At 37.5% G+C, this 23,188-nt stretch overlaps 1 protein-coding gene across 1 annotated transcript in view; it reads left to right on the top strand.

Annotated features, from left to right (window-relative positions):
* The window catches only part of LOC138695221 (uncharacterized), a 474,964-nt gene that overhangs the window by 375,218 nt on the left and 76,558 nt on the right, over positions 1 to 23,188 (top strand). Inside the window, exon 4 of the mRNA XM_069819680.1 lies at positions 9,062 to 9,344. Within this exon, the coding sequence (XP_069675781.1) occupies positions 9,062 to 9,344 (283 nt within the window). The remainder of the gene's footprint in view (positions 1 to 9,061; positions 9,345 to 23,188) is intronic.

Genomic DNA, 23,188 nt, shown 5'->3' with positions numbered 1-23,188 from the left:
TAAATTCTAACTTTCAGATTTTTTGACAGCAGACTGGATGATAAAAGCTTCTTAACCGAATATTAATTAACAATTTAATTGTGTTCTACTCCCGAACATAGGCCTACAATAATTTTTATGAATACCCTAAATGTAAGGATAAATTAAAGTGTTTCGCTTTCAGTGACTGTCAGTATATTTTACTAACCAGATATCTGCTTTTAGTTACAGCGTAAGATTAATAACGTGAACAGAAGTGTCCATTGTGCCATTTCATCAAGGTTAGGGTTTCAGTGCATTGCATCACTCTAGACCGGAGTGCGTTTGAACTAGTACTTCTTTCCGCGTGTAAGAATCGTGCGGCTAGGTCGTCCGCTGTTATTCCCCAAGGAAGAGGGTCTTCTCCTCGGAGTGATGGGATGTGGACACGCCAGGCGGCGCGGCAAGGCCTCCTGGGACCCTGCCAAGCCGACACCGCGCGGAAAACTGCAACATCCCATACGCAGTCGGTCCCGGGAAGCGTCGGGAAACTGACAGTTGACTGTCACTTTCTAATAAAGTGCATCTTACTTTTTGTACGGTACCTGTGTTTCAGGATCTTGTAATTTCGAGCCACAAATTTTATGACCAGTTGAAAAGTAGATTCTTCAAAGCTGCTACTAAACAATTTTGAAATGCCCAGTTTCCCAGAATTCTTGGTGGACTTTCAGAGGATTATATTTTTGGAATGAATAGAGGTAGAAATGTAATATTGGTGACAGATGAAAATAAAACTACCGGTATCAAAGTTTTTCATCTGTAAGTTTGGGGCAATAAATGCAATAGTTGTCATTGTTCAATTAATTATAGAAGATGGGTGTCCAAGTTTGGAAGTAAATCCCGAAAAGACAAAGTATATGATTATCTCTCGTGACGAGAATATTGTACGAAATTGAAATATAAAAATTGGAAATTTATCTTTTGAAGAGGTGGAGACGTTCAAATACCTTGGAGCAACAGTAACAAATATAAATGATACTCGGAAGGAAATTAAACACAGAATAAATATGGGAAATGCCTGTTATTATTCGGTTGAGAAGCTTTTATCATCCAGTCTGCTGTCAAAAAATCTGAAAGTTAGAATTATAAAACAGTTATATTACCGGTTGTTCAGTATGGCTGTGAAACTTGGACTCTCACTTTGAGAGAGGAACATAGGTTAAGGGTGTTTGAGAATAAGGAGCTTAGGAAAATATCTGGGGCTAAGAAGGATGAAGTTACAGGAGAATGGAGAAAGTTATACAACACAGAACTGCACGCATTGTATTCTTCACCTGACATAATTAGGAACATTAAATCCAGACGTTTGAGATGGCAGGGCATGTAGCACGTATGGGCAAATCCAGAAATACATATAGAGTGTTAGTTGGGAGGCCGGAGGGAAAAAGACCTTTATGGAGGCCGAGACGTAGATGGAAAGATAATATTAAAATGGATTTGAGGGAGGTGGGATATGGTGATAGAGACTGGATTAATCTTGCTCAGGTTAGGGACCAATGGCGGGCTTATGTGAGGGCGGCAATAAACTTCCGGGTTCCTTAAAAGCCAGTAAGTAAGTAAGTAAGTAAGATGGGTGTCCAAAGAAAAGTGCAATGTCTTTTGTGGCTAGCAGAATTTGAATCTGTGACTCATTAAGCATATGGACAGCAAACTTATATCTGGATGAAGTGCATGTAACAATTCAACTTCATACAGGGTCTACGTAAAAATTATTATTTTTTTGGTCCTACAGAATATATCTGTTATGGTAACAATTAATATTAGAGCAGAAAAATTCGCGCCGCTGATCGAATCCGGGTTCTTGGTTGTATCAAGCGCTCTCACTATTATTATACAAGGATTTTTCTCCTCTAATATTAATTGTTACCATAACAGATATATTCTGTAGGACCAAAAAATTATAATAATCTTTACGTAGATTCTTCTAGAAACAGTGCACATTTCTGTACAGATTACTGTGCATATTACTGTGGGATCCCGGCCGCCAAGTCACTGAACTGAGTGCGCTCCTCGTATAATGGCAGTTGACTTAATATAAAATGTCAACATACATTCCCAGTTTGGAGTCAGGCCACGAAGGGAAAAACACTGGAGGAGGGGAGTTCGATCCGGTACTGTGGATTGGACTTCGGCGTAGCTCAATGGTGAGAGAGCTTGGTACATAGAACCAAGAACCCGGTTTCAATCCCCGCGCCGGAGCGAATTTTTCTCCTCTAATATTAATTTAGATAGCGTGTTAAAAAAAAAAGTATCCAATATTTTAGGGGGTGCTAGTATGCATCAGAACAATAAAAAAATTGTCTAATAGACATGGGTCCTACAACACATACTTTCTGAGATCTGAACACTTGTTCATAGGAGGTGCTCAATGTGACGTCCATTCATGGCAATACATTCCTCTGCCCTTCGGCGTAAGAATCACGCACTCTTTGAAATTGACCTGGTTGTTCTTGATAACCAAAAGTCTAGGGGATTTAAGTTTGGGGAACGAAGAGGCCAAGGTGCGGGGCCTCCCCAACCAATCCAGCGGTCCTGAAATGTCAGCGTCAGGTGTTCACGCTCATTGCGGAGAAAATGTGCTGGTGTGCCATTATGCATGAACCATATCTGTAGTCTTTGCTGACATGGCACATACTCCAGCAAGGTAGGCAATACGTTAGTAAGAAAGTCCTGATAACGATCCCAGTTAATCTCTGTGGTAGCACGTATGGCCCTTAATCTATCACCAAGAACGCCTGCCCATACGTTGATTGAGAATCGGTGCTGATGCCTTGTTTCTTCAACTGCATGGGGATTTTCATCAGCCCACACATGCTGATTACGAAAATTCACAACACCATCTCTGCTGAACCCCGCTCTTATCCGCAACGAAACTTTTGTTTTCAGTATTTCTTGCGACGTATCAGTATTCCATCAACTACGGCAGGCATGTCAAAACCCTGCACAATGTGCAGTAGTCTCTGTGCGATGTGCACTTCCTATTCCCCTACCTGGAGGGAGTGAATCGCCTCGGAGGGAGTACGACAGGGGTATACAGACCTGCAACAGCGTATCAGCTTTTGTTTCAGTAACTCAGTTTCAGTACGGGTGCTGATTTGGCTGTCTGTGAATGAGTTATGATAAATAAAGAGGGGAGTTCACAGATAACGGAGAAGAGAAATTAGGAATCATATAACATAATTGTTATAATGTTTTCCTCAGCCAACAATAATTATTTTAAAAATGAAAGGCTTTCATCAGCCCATGTCGAGGTAATAGTGTTGTAACAGTTTAGATCAGATTAGTAAAAGTTCTCAAAATATGATATTGTCAGCGCTTATTTCTTAATCAGTACTCTCACGGCAAAACGAACTTGACAGTGGCGTTGTTTTGGAGTCTGTACTAACACAGCCAACAAAGGTTAGACGACTTACGACTTTCATTTCATAAGCTGGTAAGTGATGAGAATATAGTGAGGAATATATGTGAGGCTCTTGAGGTTGTAAGGAGCGAAGAAAGCAACTATTTGCAAGGCGGAAACATTTTCTGGAAAAATATATAATGGCAAATTTTCCTTCTCACGTCACTATATTAATTTAATATACTTACATTAATAAATCTTTAAATCTGACATAAAGAGAATATCGTCGCTTCACAGCTTGTGAACTACACTTTTACACTTTTAATTTCTTTCAGTAACCTGTACCTTATTCGTGATTATTTATTTATTTAATTTAAATTTAAATCCCTATCACCACGGCATGGCGCGTCCTCAGGTTGCGGATAGAGGAGACGGCCTCCAGATATGGAGGGTAGCTGCGAATATATTGAATAAGCAGTCGTGGACAGCGATAAGGGGTGGTCCTCCAGCTTGGGGGTTGGGCGAAGGGCTAACAACCCATCACCGTAAAAAACAGCTTGTTACGTATCCCTATAATAAGCCTCGGAATAGGACTGATTCTCTGGCACGACCAGTTCAGGGTGTTTGAGAATAAGGTGCTTAGGAAAATATTTAGGGGCTAACCGGGATGAAGTTACAGGAGAATGGAGAAAGTTACACAACACAGAACTGCACGCATTGTATTCTTCACCTAACATAATTAGGAACTTAAAATCCAGACGTTTGAGATGGGCAGGGCATGTAGCACGTATGGGCGAATCCAGAAATGCATATAGAGTGTTAGTTGGGAGACCGGAGGGAAAAAGACCTTTAGGGAGGCCGAGACGTAGATGGGAGGATAATATTAAAATGGATTTGAGGGAGGTGGGGTATGATGATAGAGACTGGATTAATCTTGCTCAGGATAGGGACCGCTGGCGGGCTTATGTGAGGGCGGCAATGAACCTTCGGGTTCCTTAAAAGCCATTTGTAAGTAAGTAAGTATATACAGAATAAAGAATATAATTACAAACAAACAAGAGAAATAGAAATAAAATAATACAATCAATGTAAAAAAGGAGATACAGTAATATTAACAAAATTTGAGACCGAATGAGCAGCGCTCGTGTTCGGTCGCAGTTCAGATATAATATTTATAGGCCTATAAGAGAATAACGCTCCCAACTTGTCGATACTTGCTCTCAACGTTTTTCGAATAAACTATATTCGAATTTAAGTTCTAAGCTTAATTTACATAATTTATTAATATTAATGTTAATTCATATTGACATACAGCAAGGAAATTATTTCAGTGTAAAAACTTCACAATATCCTATTGCATGTAATTAATAAATCGGGAGTATAATATTTTCTTGAACATTTGTGTACCAATGGTCCCAATAAATAATAATGCTTGACGAACAATGAAAGAGTAGGGTCTATTACTTTAAAATAATTAGTACCTACTACGTAAAATGAAATACTTGTTCGTTTTTTGTTGTTTCGAAACTACTGCAATATTTTTTTTTCCTTCAAATACTACATAAAAATCAAATTAATAAATTATGCTTTACCAACCACTACTTTGTGAAGTATAACTGAGTAAGCCTAAACTTCCTTGTATTACAATTGTCAAGTATAGACATTGATAATAACCGTGTTTTTTTTTTTTCCTTCTGCGAAGTGTGTTTATAATGTCCAAATGCCTATTTAACCCAACCCTAGAAGCGCAGAATAGATTATTGTACACCCCTCCAGCTAAGAACTGGTAAGAGCAACGCTTGAATGATGCAGTCTGCACAGACCGGCGATCCGCGCACAAAACTGCACATTCAGAGTCTGATTTCTGACATGCCTGAACTACGGTATGAATATCTGGTATAGTCTGCTGTATCTAGGGCAGAGGAATGCACTGCCATAAATGGACGTCACATTGAACACCTCCTATGAACAAGTGTTCAGATCTCAGAAAATATGTGTTGTAGTACCCATTTTATTGGACATTTTTTTCTTATTTGATGCATACTATCACCTCCTAAAATATTGGATACTTTTTAACACCCTGTATAATCGGAACTTTAAAAAATGTGTGTTATATCATTCAAAGCGTCGGGAACAAAAAGAATCATCTTGTGAATAATTCTGGTGATTTGTCTGTAACAAGTAACACTATACACATGTCTAAAGACTTTTTCTCCGTCCTTGTACACTACGTAAGAAGTTAAAGCCACAAGCATCTCCGACTTGTCCCCCTCTCTGTGACTATTTCTCTAACCCTATACTCCCTAAGGAACCCACGAACCCTCGGCTTGATACGAGTTTGTAAGGGATGGAAAGACCTGCTCTCTCTCGCCACCCCCCTGTACGCCTCTTGCAAACCCCTCGGTCGTATTTCTACGAGTAGAAGGCGTTAACGTTCTATTGAACTAAAATTGGCATCGGTTATATACAATTTTATGTTCGGTGGAGAATTACATGTTCACATTCTGAGAAAATGTTTTCCCTTGCCGAAGCCTCTCTTTTCAGACTCGGCGCTGCCGATGTCTTCATTTCACACGCTTCCGAGCACGACTGCAGGCGGGGAACGCTTCTGGTCCATTATCGGGAGGAAAAGCATGACTCTCACACGTGGACGTCCTGTGCATGTGTGTCTGTATTCAGGTGTCAGCGCCACGCCTTTGGTTTCTTGTTGTGTGTGTATCTTATGGTCTTGGTCTCCTGAAAAACCTATACGGTGTATTAATTACTTTCTATTATGCCAATGACAGATATGGTTTTAAATTATGGATATGGATTTTCAGCGTATTAGTAGAAATATTCATACACAATATAGAACACACTTACTTACTTACTTTCTTACTTACTTACGTACTTACTTACTTACTTACTTACTTACTTACTTACTTACTTACTTACTTACTTACTTACTTACTTACTTACTTACTTACTTACTTACTTACTTACTTACTTACTTACTTACTTACTGGCTTTTAAGGAACCCGGAGGTTCATTGCCGCCCTCACATACGCCCGCCATTGATCCCTATCCTGGGCAAGATTAATCCAGTATCTACCATCACATATTTTTAATATTATCCTCCCATCTACGACTCGGCCTCCCCAAAGGTCTTTTTCCCTCCGGCCTCCCAACTAACACTCTATATGTATTTCTGGATTCGCCCATACGTGCTACATGCCCTGCCCATCTCAAACTTCTGGATTTAATGTTCCTAATTATGTCAGGTGAAGAATACAATGCGTGCAGTTCTGTGTTGTATAACTTTCTCCATTCTCCTGTAACTTCATCCTTCTTAGCCCCAGATATTTTCCTAAGCACCTTATTCTCAAACACCCTTAACCTATGTTCCTATGTGAGAGTCCAAGTTTCACAGCCATACAGAACAACCGGTAATATAACTGTTTTATAATTCTAACTTTCAGATTTTTTGACAGCAGACTGGATGATAAAAACTTCTCAACCGAATAATAACAGGCATTTCCCATATTTATTCTGTGTTTAATTTCCTCCCGAGTATCATTTATATTTGTTACTGTTGCTCCAAGGTATTTGAACGTCTCCACCTCTTCAAAAGATAAATTTCCAATTTTTATATTTCCATTTCGTACAATATTCTCGTCACGAGAGATAATCATATACTTTGTCTTTTCGGGATTTACTTCCAAACCTGTCCCTTTACTTGCTTTAAGTAAAATTCCCGTGTTTTCCCTAATCGTTTGTGGATTTTCTCCTAGCATATTCACGTCATCCGCATAGACAAGCAGCTGATGTAACCCGTTCAATTCCAAACACTATTTGACTTCATCCCTAAACAAAACACAAACGCACCCTTACCGAGGGGGCGAAGACACCGGAAGACGCAAGGAACACGCACTTCTGTATGTATGTCTCATCTTGGCCCTGCTAGACACTTAAAAACAAGTTCCTACCAGGTATTTCTCTTGAATTTGCTGTTTTCATTCAACGGTTGCTCCATTTCAACACCGCTAGATAATTACGAACAGGTTTTTACCAAGTTCTGTACTTCTTTTCTAGTCGTATTCTATAATTTGCTTCATTTTACCGTCCACCAGTGGATGAAAAAACCCTTCGTATAGTACAAATGATTACGTTTCAACAAGCGTTTGTTACGTTTGTCAGTTTTATTCCATAATATTCTTCTGCCTACCTATGATTGAGGTTATAGCTGATAATGCACATTTATTACAGACAGTACATTTCACTGGACGATATGTGTCAGGGGAAGAACAATTGTTGTCTGTATACATCTGAAGTCTGATTAGTGTAATATGTACCTAGTCAGCGATGTATGCAATGGAGGGGAAAAGCAACTGGTGGCCCTACTCCATTATATCCTGGCTTATTTGCCTCATGAGTGATGTCTTATTTGTGTCACTTGAATGAGGTTTCAACCTGTCTTCGGACAATTGACTAAACAACAACAATTTTTCAATCATAACCTTTTTAGATACGTTATACCAAGTGCTTGTTTCTTTTGTTATTTATTTCACAATTGCTATATTCATCCTCCCTACATTGCAATTAATGTTTTACAAAGTGCTTATTTCCTTCACCAGTTTTTCTTTTTTTTTTAATTGGTTATTTTACGACGCTTTATCAAGTACTATGGTTATCTAGCGTCTGAAAAAGATAGAGGTGATAATGCCAGCGAAATGTGTTTAGGGTCCAGCGACGATAGTTACCCAGCATTTGCCGTTAATGGGTTGAGGGAAAACCCCGGAAAACCATCAATCAGGTAACTTGTCCCAACCAGGATTTGATCCTGGGTCCGCTCGCTTTGCTATCAAACATGCTAATCACCAGTTTTAATCCACAATTGCTGTGTTATCACTCTTTTACTGATCTTGAACAATTTCTGTAATTTCAAGTACAGGATGTTCATTTCAAAGTGTGTCATGACGTCACTGTTGGTGAGTCAGCGATTTGAAGCGAGTTTCAGCTTTTATGTCACAGAAGTTGCCTATTATTCAAGGGGTTCAATCTGAACTTGAGAACGTGTACGGTATAACTTGAACGTCGTAGCAACAGATGGCGGTCTGTACGGTCTGTGTGCTACCATAACCCCTTTCGAACTGTGTTTTGCTCGGCCAAGTCGTACGCAGGGTATATGCTATCATCGGTTGCGTACGGCAACATTCCACAACACAAATCAAATGTTCCGTGTCCATGTTGACCGTCGAAGTTAATGTCAACAAATACGTAAGTAATCGTCTTAACCCTCTCCCCATATCCCGACAGTAAGAAAAAAACTCACCTCAGTACGTGTTTCCAAACAGTTCACATTCCTGCCACTACAGGCGTTACCGTACGTATCGGTAAGTACTCTTCAGAATGAACGCCGTACTTGCTAGGCAACTTCTCTGCCACATAGGTAATACGCCTCTGCGGAAGTGTAGGAAGATTGAATTCTCTAGGCTCATTGTCTAGCCACAAGACGGCATACAACGAGCCATGACACACTTTGAACTTCGTGCCATAGAGGGTTGACCGAGGCACAGTTTAGAATAAATTTTATATTGAAATATATATATATATATATATATATATATATATATAAAGAAATATAATAAAATGATAATACCTAAAAAAAAACTGAACACGCAGTAGTGTTCGAAGTTTAATCTGATGGTGTTATGTGTGTTGCAGCCGACAGGAGCTCGACGAGGTGCCACTTCCCGACGTGGGTGACGGAGCACCACGTGTGGCACACGCTGGACCACCAGCGCAGCTACCACTTCCTGAAGCACAACGCCACCCTCAAGATAGCCAAGGAGGCAAACTCCGCCCTCAACGACGCCTCCACTGGATCCTCCACGGCCTCAGGTTCGACCTCCAGGTCTGGATCCGTGGAGATGAGGATGGTCTGCCACTCCACGGAGCACAGCGCCGACAAACAAGAGAAGATCGTGTCGCACGTCACCACGGGATGGTGAGTCATGTTACAGTTTTTATTTCACGCTGAAGAACCGGAGGATATTAATTAGGGCTAGGATTTTGATGAAATTGCATCTTTTTTCTAGTAAGCCAGAAACATAGCTGCTTTAGTATTTATATGTTATGTGATAAACTGAGTGTTTTAAGACATATCTGTTACGGCATTATGCGACAGGCTCATGTCAGTAGATTTACTGGCATGTAAAAGAACTCCTGCGGGACAAAATTCCGGCACATCCGGCGACGCTGATATAACCTCTGCAGTTGCGAGCGTCGTTAAATAAAAAAACGGCATTTTTTTTTCATTTTTTGCCTGTTTCAATTCATAAGAGCATCTTTTATTTTATTCGGTCATTTTTTAGGCATTTTCATTTAATTTTTTGCCATAAATCCCCATTATTAATGTAAAATAATGTTTATTTCCTTTGATATTTCCTTTACATATTTTGTCCATTAATACTCATTATTTTTTATAATATTTTAATCGTTTTTCTACAAAAAATATTGCCATTTTAACGTAGTACACCCCATGTAATGTATCAGTCCAACCACCCCTTCAATATAGACTCCTCTATACCTGCTAATTCCGGATAAGAGTGGCCTTGTGGTAGACTACATGGAAACTGAAAGTAAAGTAAATCCATGGCGCTACAGCCCATGAAGGGCCAAGACTGACCAGCTGACTGCTGACCTCACGTCCACATGCCGAAGCTGAGGTGAACGATCATACATGGAAACTACATCAGATAAAATAATTAATTAAAGTGTACTACTTAGAAAAAGTTATGTAAAATTTAATTTAATTACTAATATAAATATTAAGTAATACAAAACCTCTTTTCTGACTAAGCCAATTATGTAAGATAAATTTTTAGGGCATTTTAAGGGCATTTTTTAAAGATTTTTAGGTCATAAATGCATTGTTTTTAGGACATTTTTTTCATGATTTATAGGTCATCAAAATCCTAGCCCTAATAATAATAATTGTGTGTAGCCGAAATCTGGGTTGAAGATTTCACGAATGCATGCGTCCAGTATCTCTGCTACCGAAAAGGTCGGGATAGGCCGTGTCGGAGGTGCTTTATCCGTGTTGGATTGTAAGGGGTTTGATGTAGCGCAGACTTGTCTAATTTCGTGATAGGCTTGGCGCTAAAATAAAGTTCATATAAAAAATAATGTTTCATTCCCAAAATTAATTTTGGCGACATATTCTACGTACCTATGTATCCCTGATACAGCGCAGAATTATTTTAGCACGTACCTTACTTAGCCACTAGAGACCGGCAAATCAGACAAGACTCACGCCCGTACCTGCTTGCCGTCAGGCTTGGGTTCCGGTGACGCTACAAAGCAAGTTAACTTGTAAGACTGAACCCATTGAGCCCGGATTTTGTAGGTTCAGTCCAGGCGGGACGCAAGAAAGCCTGCCTGTTTGCTCGTATTATAAGGTAGAGTGACTTGCATTCACGGAAGCCAGTCTGCGCTGGTTAAGATGGAACAGTACTAGTTTGAAACCTAAGTTCGTTGGCTATTTAGTCACTTCAAAAAATCTTTATGTTATGGTCCAACACGGCAGATATTTCTTGATTAAAGAAACACAGTTTTACGATTTATTGCGCTACAGAATTCATAAAATAATAAGACAATATTATACATTTCATATTCCTGCAAAGTGCATCTGACTCAACAAAATAGTAACATTTCGTAACTTGTGACTAGTTGAGAAGGGAAGGAAAGGGAGGAGAGGAGAGGAGAGGAGAGGAGAGGAGAGGAGAGGAGAGGAGAGGAGAGGAGAGGAGAGGAGAGGAGAGGAGAGGAGAGGAGAGGAGAGGAGAAGAGAGAAAATATGTTGAAAAGATATTGGTAACAATTATTATGAATATCAACAACTATTTTAGAAAAATATTTCATTTTAACTTTTTCCTTATCACCAATTAAAAGCCTCATGAATACCTGTAAAATGTATAAAAGTTTTTCGTTCCTCAGAATATTGATTTGCTATTTAACTTCTGAGGGACAGATTTCTTTTTAGTTATGAAGCTGAAAATTTGAATGGTTTGCATTAAATTTATATTACTACGATGAAAAGGAAAGTGCAAGTAATTTATAATAACTGTTGGCATTTAATGGATATTATGTTGACGAGAAATAGTTTTCTTTGTCTTTATTAACGGTACGTTTGTCTATATCTGTAGGCTTCTTGTCAGATTTGAATGACTTGGTTGATATTTATCATGCATCTGAAAGCAGCACAGTCTGGCGCCGGTCGGCAGAACCCACTCTTCGGGTCACTCTTAGGACTGTTTGGAAGTCACGTGCAACCACACTGCCTGCCTGCTTGTGAGGGAAGGTTGCAGGCGGGCGAACGATACGAAGCGTAAGTCCGCTCACGGACGTAAACAGTCATGGGCAAGCCTGATAGTCATTTTGCCTGCCTCTATTAGCCACGTTATACAGGGACATAATTTTATTTTTACTTCAATTTTTATTGTACCTGAGTTTTGGAATGTACTTCACTCCCACCCCTTCTACTAGTAAACTTCCAACCGTTCACGACACAGAGCCGAGGGCGCGTAAGCAGTACTGAGTTACTGAGTATAGTACGTTCCAGAAATATGTTCGCGTTTTCCAGTGACGAAAGAGCTTTCAATATTGAATCATATTTTCGTACGGGTACTGTCCTCCGTTTCCCTATGTCGCATCCCGGTTTCCCCTACCTGCTTCTGTTCGCCCCTCTGTTAAGTCTAGTAACTGGGCTATCTTAGCTCTTTTCTGAAAACATTAATTTCTGTTAGGAATTGGACGTCTACGTAATATTATACAAGTGTTTAAAATAACTTGAATAAAAGGGCCTCCTTAAGTAATTAACTATCACGTGATCCCCCCCCCTTTCTACAAACTGCGACAAAACCACTTGAACGGACAGCAGATAGCATTTCTGAGTGATTTTATCTTTTCGGATCGGGCAGAAGTGAAGATTGAATTTACAGTACGTAAGATACTCTTTTATAGAGTAGGTACAGAATTATTTCAACATGAGTTACTCGTAAGAAGGACGAAACTGGTAATTGAAATTAGGTACAATAGTCTATAGTGCGATAATATGCACAAAGAACTGAAGCCTGTATCGAAATTAACGGCCACCATTTTCTAAAATGTGTTTAAATATCCATATTATGATTATTTTTCAATTCAACTTCATTCTCTATATTGTACGCTAATTTGCTGTAACAGTACAATATACAGTACACTGTATAATTAATACTTCCGAATGGATAGCTGAATTCGTGTGTAAAAACACTAAGTGTTAATACAGTACTGTATTTTGATTAAACAAAAACCTAATGAAAATTATCAAACTCAAAATTGCGATATTTCCTAGTTTACGTAAGTGGATGAACTACTTTTCTTCCCTCCTATACGTAGTAAAGTGATTTGTATTTTACGCCAGTATCATCGAACTCCGTCGTGGAAAGGGTAGCAAACGGTGTTTCCTGTTTCAATCGTTAATAGAAAGGTATAGCCAGGTTAATATTAAAAATGTTGGTAAAAATAAAATGATGTCCCTGTATAACTCCACTGTTGCCTAGCAACTATGAAATGGTGTTTCAATCTGATGAGCCGGTATGTTCGCCATACGTTTACCCGACATTTGTTTTATACTCAAAACAATATAACAGTGGCGGCTGCTTGGCTGAGGCAAGTGATGCTGGGCCTCAGTCACTTTGCTTCCTTAAACTCAAAATTTTAGTGGTTTTTAGTCGTATATAACATATTATATTAGTTATTTCAATGAACCGTATAGATTTGTAGTTGTATAAACCTTTATGATGTATATAGACCTCTCTTGCAGCAAAATTTGTTTCTGAGGCCAGACTTGTGTAGCGCCCGCTGAAAACATTCGTTCAGAGATCCTTCTTTATTGTACAGTTAGCAGCATCGCTAGTGAGTGAATTATTTTCATTACAGCAGGAGGGAAGCAGAGGCATCTTCTTTACCGTAAAAACAGGGGAAAGGGTGTGTTCACAGTGCCTGGATCCAAAATTATTTTCAGAACCACCGATACAGTCATAAAGAGGATAAGACGGCCGTATAATCTGAAGACAAAAGTAGAGGCATCAATTTCTTTTCCCCTCCTTTACTGCTCCTTTTTCTTCTTTTCCCCATTTTCTTCATTTCCATTTTCCCTTATCTTTCTCATATTGTTTATTACCTTTCCCCCTTTTCTTTTCCTTTCCCTAAGTTTCCTTTCCTTTCCCATTTTTTTCATTTCCGTTTCCCATTTTCTTTTCCACTTCCTTCACTTCCTTTAATCCTTTCCTTTCCCATTTTTTCGTTTCCGTTTCCCATTTTCTTTTCCACTTCCTTCACTTCCTTTTATCCTTTCCTTTCCCATTTTTTCATTTCCGTTTCCCGTTTTCTTTTCCACTTCCTTCACTTCCTTTTATCCTTTCCTTTCCCATTTTTTCATTTCCGTTTCCCATTTTCTTTTCCACTTCCTTTTATCCTTTCCTTTCCCATTTTTTCATTTCCGTTTCCCATTTTCTTTTCCACTTCCTTTTATCCTTTCCTTTTCCATTTTTTCATTTCCGTTTCCCATTTTCTTTTCCACTTCCTTCACTTCCTTTTATCCTTTCCTTTCCCATTTTTTCATTTCCGTTTCCCGTTTTCTTTTCCACTTCCTTCACTTCCTTTTATCCTTTCCTTTCCCATTTTTTCATTTCCGTTTCCCATTTTCTTTTCCACTTCCTTCACTTCCTTTTATCCTTTCCTTTCCCATTTTTTCATTTCCGTTTCCCGTTTTCTTTTCCACTTCCTTCACTTCCTTTTATCCTTTCCTTTCCCATTTTTTCATTTCCGTTTCCCATTTTCTTTTCCACTTCCTTTTATCCTTTCCTTTCCCATTTTTTCATTTCCGTTTCCCATTTTCTTTTCCACTTCCCTCATTTCCTTTCCACCTTTCCTTTCCCATTTTCTTCATTTCCTGTTTCATTTTTTCCCTCGGTTACTTTTCCGCTTTAATGCTCCATTTCACTCAGTTACTTTTTCCATTTTCTTCATTTCTTGTTCCATTTTTTTCTATTTCCCTCAGTTAGGTCTACTTTTCTCCTTCACTTTTCTATTTCGCTCAGTTCCTTTTCCCCTTTCCTTTCCCATTTTCTTCATTTTCTTTTTCTATTTCCTTTTCCACTTTCCACAATTCCTTTACACCTTTCCTTTCCCATTTTCTTCTTTTCCTATTCTATTTTTTGTCATTTCCCTTTGTTACTTTACCCCTCTACTTTTCCTTTCGCTCAGTTCCTTTTCCCCTTTCCTCTCCTTTCCCTTCCCATTTTCATCATTTTCTGTTTCATTTTTTTTTTTCATTTCTCTCGTATAGTTTTCACCTTTACTTTCCCATTTCGCTCACTTCCTTTTCCCCTTTCATTACCCATTTTCTTAATTTTCTTTTCCATTTTCCATTTCCCTGTCTTACTTTTCCCTTTTTTACATTTTCTTCAGTTTCTTTTCCCCTTTATCATTTTCATTTCTTTTTCCCCTTTCTTTTCTCATATTTTTCAGTTCTTCGCCTTTCCTTTCTCATTTTCCTAAATCCCTTCTTCTCTTTTCTTTGCCATATTCTTCATTTCTTCCCCTTTCGTTTCCCATTTTCTTAATTCCCATTTCCCTTCTCTTTCACATATTCTTTATTTTCTTTTCTCCCTTTCGTTTCTAATTTCCTTAATTCCTTTTCCCTTTGTCGTTTTCTTAATTCCCTTTTTCCCTTTCCTTATATACTTCAGTTGCTTTTTCGCCTTTTCTCTCTAATATTCATGCTTTCTTCTTTCTTTTCTCACTTCTCAATTTTCTTTTTCCAGTCGACCTGATTGGCGAGTTGGTATAGCGCTGGCCTTCTATGCCCAAGGTTGCGGGATCGATCCCGGGCCAGGTCGATGGCATTTAAGTGTGCTTAAATGCGACAGGCTCATGTCAGTAGATTTACTGGCATGTAAAAGAACTCCTGCGGGACAGAATTCCGGCACATCCGGCGACGATGATATAACCTCTGCAGTTGCGAGCGTCGTTAAATAAAACATAACATTTTTTTCTTTTTCCATTTTCTTTCTCTTATTCTTCATTCCCTTTTCGCCCTTCTTTCTCATTTTCTTCGCTTCCTTTATCCTTTCCTGTGCTCATTTTCTTCACTTCCTTATGTGTAGGGAAAACAGCGGTAAGTGCTGAAGACTCAGTCGTTACAATAACTAATTAACAGTTCCGTACTTGCTGGCAACTGCAGGCCAAGGATAGCGCTGGCTGTATTGCCCCAGCCAGCTCGTAAATCAGACATCTCTGAATGAGACGCGCCAAAATAAAGAGAGTCCGGCTCCCAGAATACACCGCGACGCCGCGCCGTCCACGCACCGGAGACCAGTTGCGTGGTAGCTGTGGAAATAGTCTGTGACGTCACACGAGTGTCTGGTCCACTGCCCACTTGATGCTCCTCGCTCCGCGTTTACAAATATTGCGGTCAGTGGCGGCTGTTGTGCCATCGCTTTGTTTTCTACCACAAAAAGTATATTAATAGAAAGTTATGTGGTGATGAAAGTAAACTGTTTCGAGAGTTTCATGAAAATACATGTTTTCAGCAACCCTGTTACCAAGAAATGATTTTGATCATGCTGTCCGGTCATCTCAGTTTTCGCTTTAACTGCTTATTTGACAGTACTAGTCTGTTATTTGAATAGAAAGACAATTGAGGAGGTCCGTTCCAAACCATATTAAGTCCACTGTTGTAATTTTTTCAGGAGAGAAGAAAAAGTGTTTATGTGCCAACTAAGAGAGGTAAATTAATATAATAAAATTATTAATTACTGGAATAACTTAATTCTTCAGAATAAATTATATTTGAAATCATTTTACATCAGACTGTCCTGAAATTCAGGAAACATCATGGACATAATACGGTTTGAGGTAAACATAAAGAAAGAAAAACAATTTCTTCTTCAGTATTTGTAAAAATTTAACCAAAGTAATAGTGTAAGTAATAGGTAACACTTCTTGATATACTCCTGAGTAATATTGAATCAAAAAGGTAATGTTCATTAACTCTAAAAATGTTTAGTTCATCTTCTGGAAAGACAAAAACACACTTCATGTTGTTTGAAGTAACGAACAAAAGTACAATATTTAATATTAATTGGATTTGGACAGAATACGGTTTGACGAGGACGAAGATGTGGACATAATACGGTTTGCATTCTTTTTAAGAAGATGTAATACAGTTAGACCCAAACAGACTTCACAGCATGATATAGCATATACATAACTGTAAGAAATCATTTAAAACTCAATTTTGTTCATGGGAGGACTTAATACGGTTTGGAATGGACCTCCTCATATGCTTGCAATGTCGTTGTAAATAAAATTACATTTTGTCACAATTTAATACCGACTTTCTTGAAAATATGAAAGAAGTATAGAGAGAGAATTGTTATGAATTTGTGAAAAATCAATCAGCCTACATAAATATTAACTTAAGTCATATAATTTATACAGGGTGTCTCAGGAGGAATGTAAAATACTTCAAGATAATGTAGTTTGGGTTAACCTACTGCCCGTGTCTCACGTCCTGAACCGAGAGTTCCCTAGTGCTTATAACCACGCCTCTTAGGTCTGCTCGGAACGTCACGGGAGGTGCAACGTGGCGGCACGGCAGCATATTACATGTTCTGAAAACATTATCCTACGCCATCGCAGGGATCTTTACTGGTTATAATACTGGATACTCTAATCGTGGTTACCACTATCGCTATTATCTCTGATGGCGATTTCCTAAATTTTAAGTACACACTAGGCCACTCTTCGTTCAGTTTGGACAACTGCTGAATTACCAGAGAGCAGCATTTCTCAAAGTATGTTCTGGGGTTCCGTGAGCCTTATATGATTTTACTTGGTTATTTAACGACATTGTATCAACTACTAGGTTACTTGGCATCGATGGGATTGATGATAGCGAAATGGTATTTGGCGAGATGAAGTCGGGGATTCGCCAAGAGATTACCTGACATTCGCCTTACGGTTGGGGAAAACCTCGGGGAAAAAACTCAACCAGGTAATCAGCCCAAGCGGGAATCGGACCCGCGCCCGAGTGCAACTCTGGATCGATAGGCAAACGCCTTAGCCGACTGGACTGCTCCGGTGGCTATTTTATACTTAGTGGATATTATAAAAATATATAAATGTTACGGAAATATGAATCAATAATAACATGAAACCACCGATAATAATAATAATAATAATAATAATAATAATAATAATAATAATAATAATAATAATAATCCAAGAATATGCGTAATAATAATATGTTTAATGAACGTCTAAAACGGAAAATACCCATAATATTTATCACTTTCATCACTGGATTCTCTGCGCATCTGTTCACTAAAACAAAATACCGAAAAGACAAAATGCAGAAGTACAATAGAAATGAGACTACAACTTTCCGCCATAAAACCAGATTGCAGGCTTAAAAAGCAAATACATTCGTCCCACTGAACACAATTATTGAGATACTAGCTTTCACTTGTCTGTTAATTTAAACACTAATAAAATATTACAGGGATTCCGCAGTTACACTTTAGATTAAAAGGGGTTTCGCGGTGGAAAAAGTTTGAGAAACACTGCCATTGAGGAAAGAGTTTACGGATGTGTACACGTGATAACCGTAATCGCGATTAGGTCTATAATGTCTTGTAGAGACTGTAGTCTACAACTGGTATTAGTGTTTAGTTACAGGAATTGATGGGTACATAATCTGTTGCGTGAGGGGACAGCCTATACATTCGATTGTCAACGGCTGATCTTGCTCCATAGCTGACGAAAGGAATCCTGAAAAGGCCGATGTGTTGAACGTAGGGTAGTAGGCACATGCGGTACGCAGCTCCTCCTACCCTGTCCCTCTGCGTCTCGCCCCGCAAAGAAACAGCTCAGGAAGTGAGGCACAGGCAGTACATCGATTTAACCTGATATAACCATGTCCGAAGTCTAACGGTTGGGTAGAAATTAAATTAAGAAGTACTGGTACGTCTTGTGGTTCCATATACTATATTTGAAGTACTAAGCTAGATCTTTTGTACACGGCAGCATCTGAGCACCGCAACGCCAGCGTAAACACACAGATATTGAATACACGTTCACTTGAAATTTAATTTATGTATTCGCATAGTGAATATGCAGACATGCTTTTTGTTTATGGATTTTGTGATGACAATGCATTGGCCGCTGTTGAATACAGACGACGTTTTCCCAATCGAAGGGTTCCTTCCATCTAGTTGTTTTTCCCCGTGTTTACAGGATGTTGTCTGAAACTAGCAAGCTGTCAAGTTTTTCATTGAGGTCGGAAAGAGAACCGGTACCGGTACCCGATATGGATTTACAATTCATGAAATCCATAAGAAGAACAACCTTAGTAATAATTTTATTTCGTTACTGAATTTGTACATAATCTATACTAATAATAAATCTGTAGCCGAAATTTTTCTGGTAATTTTCGATTTTCCAAAAATAATTGGTCCTAACATATATAATTAACCACCCTGAAACCGAAAATCGCTTTTTTTAAATTTTTGTTTGTATGTCTGTCTGTCTGTCTGTCTATATGTTTATTACTTTTCACGCGATAATGGCAGAACGGATTTCGATGAAAATTGGAATATAAATTAAGTTCGTTGTAACTTAGATTTAGGCTATATGGCATTCAAAATACATTATTAAATAAATCGAAATATCCTGCGTATTATTGATTTTTGTGAAAAATGTTACATAACAAACGTTTCTTTAAAAATAATTTGCCATAAGATTTATTCCTTCAAAAATTTTGATAGGACTGATATTTAATGAGATAAATGAGTTTTAAAATTAAAATAACTGCGATCTATGGCCATGTAATGAATTAAAAAACAAATGACTTCGTCTATAAGGGGCCTTGGACAGCAACAATCGAAAGCTATGAAAGATAGCCTACAGAGAATGTTTCTGTGTTTTTATGAAGTAATATCGGAAGCTAAATTAACCGATTTGTATAATTAATTATTATTTCACCATTGAAAAGTGTAGTTTCTCTAGATAATATAATATAATATAATATTATTTTATATAATTTAAGTTATTTGAAGGGTTCAGAACCATAGTGGGCCAAGCGCCATTTACTGAATACGTAGAAAAAAAGGGTTAAAATTATTACTATAATTCAGTGGAAACCTATAACAAGTAAAATAAACATACACATTAAATCTAAATTATGTCAATCTTCATTAAACTATGGTTGCATGTAATAAAAATTAAGAAACATGTTAAAGGAATTGTCATTGCACCAAATGAGTGTCTCTGGACCAAAATGATCGCATTTTAATTATTTGGATGCAATTTAAATTAAGTAACATATTAAACGATTTATCCTTCTATCAAACACGAATGTTCCCTGGATCAAACGTCCTATTTTAATTATGTAATTACTTTATATTTATTTCTAACGGGTGCAGCGGAGCGCACGGGTACGGCTAGTTATGAAATAAACTTATTGAAACAACACAAGACACAGCATTTTCAATAATGTATCATATCACAATGTTTAAAAAGTAGAAATACGTTTATAATGTCTCTCTACACTTAAGGGTACACTAATGTGAAATTTTGTCATTTTTGGTTAAAAAAATGATTTTTTTGTTTTTATCTTTAAAAAAAATTGATTATTGTCTAAAGATGCCCTCTGCCAATTTTCATGGCCATACGACCGGTCTATCAGCTGTTTAGGGCCACATTTCTAAAAAGGTTGCGGGTTCTAATTTAAATGCTCCGTCCACGCCCTCCACTCTGAATTCTGCGACCATTTTGGAAATTACGCTGTATTTCATACATTATTTATTATATTAGATTTCCGATTGAGCCAGTGTAGCTTCTTCGACTTCTCGAAATACTTCTTCATAGAATCCAACAGATGTCGCTTCAAAGGCTGCTTTCCTTTGAAAGATATTCAGTTACAAAGGAGAACACAACTCTTGTCTAAAGGAAAATTCCACTTGTTGCTAGTAGCCATAACAACGTGTTTTCCATGCTTGGTTTTTGTTTTGTGATACAAGAAATATTTGCAAGTTTCTAACAATTTTATTGTTAGTGTTATAAGTGTCTATAGTCTATAGTGATTTGTGAATAATAGTTATCTGCTATAGTGTTTTCATACGTTTACATAGTTTTTTTTTGCAGTCGTCATCCTTATTTATTAGTGTAGGTTAATGCTCTGCGTGGTAGGGTATATAAGTGTAAGTTCTTAATGTAATACGTTTGGTCTATATATTTCAAAATGCTTAGAAAATAAAAAAGATAGAGATCTGGTTCATTATTATCATCTCAAACTTTGAAGTCAAGTTTCTCCATTTTAATTTTCTGTAAATTTTTCGTTGCTAAAAATGTTACTCTGCCTGCAAATGTTGTACTATATGGATGATTTTTGTAGAGGTTTTTTAATGTGTTTTTAACAAAACTTACACTCAGGATTACACCTAACATTCATATATTTTAATATAAATTTTTCTTTATGCTCCAGTTGAATTTTTTTTCTGTTTTTTACACTTTAGTGCATAAAATATTTTAAATTATTTTTTAGTAAAATAAAAAGAAAAACTGTATAGTAAATTTTCTTTCTGAGGGTCTGGCAAGTATGTGGACAAAAGTTCAGGCCAAAATATTTGAATTTGTGGGAGGAGTAGCAATTTTTGTAAAGCTGAATTTACAAAATTTACAATTACAAAATTGTTAATAATTCATACATTTCTAAACCAAATGAGATGAAACTTTATACAGAAACTATTTATATGCAGCTGTATAAAATTTTGAGATCTACCTAGAATGGTTTAGAAAATTTAAATTTCACGTGTCTACCTTCAAAATTTCGCTCAGCAATAACTTCTCTACCGTTACATTTCGGACATAGGTATATGAGATTAAATCGATGTAGATTAACCCAAACTACATTATCCTGAAATGTTTTACATTATCATACACGAGCCTGGCTCTTGTGGTAGTGGCTAGAAACATTTTTGTTGTATATTTTTTAATTTATACTCATTTGTACTTCTGAGACACCCTGTATATGAAGTGAAAATTTTCTATGACAGCAAAGATTTCTTTAGGAAGTAAATATGGGGAGCAGTTAGACTCGATCATTTTCATTATCTGGTTGCGGTATGTCGCATAAAAGGGACAGTAGCGTCAATGGACTGTCATGGTACAAGAAAAATAACGAAAGAAACTAAAGTGAAACTTTGTATGTAGTGGCAGCAACTACATCAATTTACAGCTGAGAAATGTTCGCCGTAACCAAGAAATAGAAAATTACATTCAAGGAACAGAAATGAGATCTTTGGCATTAGACATGAATGTCTTGAATGTTCACTGCATTTTATAAAATTATATTAGGGCAGAAACAAGTGTGTAGAACTTCTGAAAGACTTGGCCGGGGGAAATATCAGCAGAACATCTTCCTAGAGAATGTACAGGGTCGAGAAGATATATTTTAAAAATGTATAATATTTGTTATCATCAATAGTAGGCTAGACTGTAGCTCGTCATTCATGAAATAAAAGCTGCGGTAAGAATAGAAGCTAAGAGGTGATTATTTTTGCCTTCCCAATGGATCGTATTTATAGTAATGACAGTTACTTACTCCCGGATGTGAGTGCCACGTAAGTCCTTTCTGCCCGGCAGAGGACAAGGACAGTCCTTGGCAAGCCACGCGGCTAGTCTCGCGAGGTTTGCAAGCCAAGAGATGGGCCATAAACTGCACACCGTGCCCGCTGTTCATCACCCACAACTGCAGGGACTGCCGGAACGCCAGAAGGGAACAGTTGCCAGTTGGCTACTTCGTCTGTTACTACATCTTACGATCCACGAGGCCACTAAAATAATATCCATCAACAGTATCTTATCAACACCGTCAACAATGGCTTATCACCACCATCAACAATAGATTACCACAACCGTCAACAACTACTTATCACCACTATAAACAATGTTTTATTACCAACACTACCTTATCAGCACCATTAACATTATCTTATTACCAACATCAACATTATCTTATCAACACCATTAACAAAAATATTTTATTGCTACCATCAACAATATCTTACCACCACCAACAGTTATAATCTATTACATCCATCAACAATTTCTTATTACCATTATAAACAATGTTTTATTACCAACACTACCTTGTCAACACCACATTATCTTATTACCAACATCAACATTATCTTATCAACACCATCAATAATATCTTATTGCTACCATCAACAATATCTTATCAACATCAACAGTTATAATCTATTACCACCATCAACAATTTCTTATTACCATTATAAACAATGTTTTATTACCAAAACTACCTTGTCAACACCACATTATCTTATTACCAACATCAATATTATCTTATCAACACCATCAACAATATTTTATTGCTACCATCAACAATATCTTACCACCACCAACAGTTATAATCTATTACCACTATCAACAATTTCTTATTACCATTATAAACAATGTTTTATTACCAACATTACCTTGTCAGCACCATTAACATTATCTCATTACAACATCAACATTATCTTATCAACACCATCAACAATATCTTATCAACATCAACAGTTATAATCTATTACCACCATCAACAATTTCTTATTACTATTGTAAACAATGTTTTATTACCAACACTACCTTGTCAGCACCATTAACATTATCTTATTACCAACATCAACATTATCTTATCAACACCATCAACAATATCTTATTGCTACCATCAACAAT

Source organism: Periplaneta americana, chromosome 2, assembly GCF_040183065.1.
Source record: "Periplaneta americana isolate PAMFEO1 chromosome 2, P.americana_PAMFEO1_priV1, whole genome shotgun sequence".
Classification (NCBI taxonomy): Eukaryota; Metazoa; Arthropoda; class Insecta; order Blattodea; family Blattidae; genus Periplaneta; species Periplaneta americana.
The sequence above is the reverse complement of the archived record's forward strand: the minus strand, read 5'-3'. Positions and strand labels throughout refer to the sequence as shown.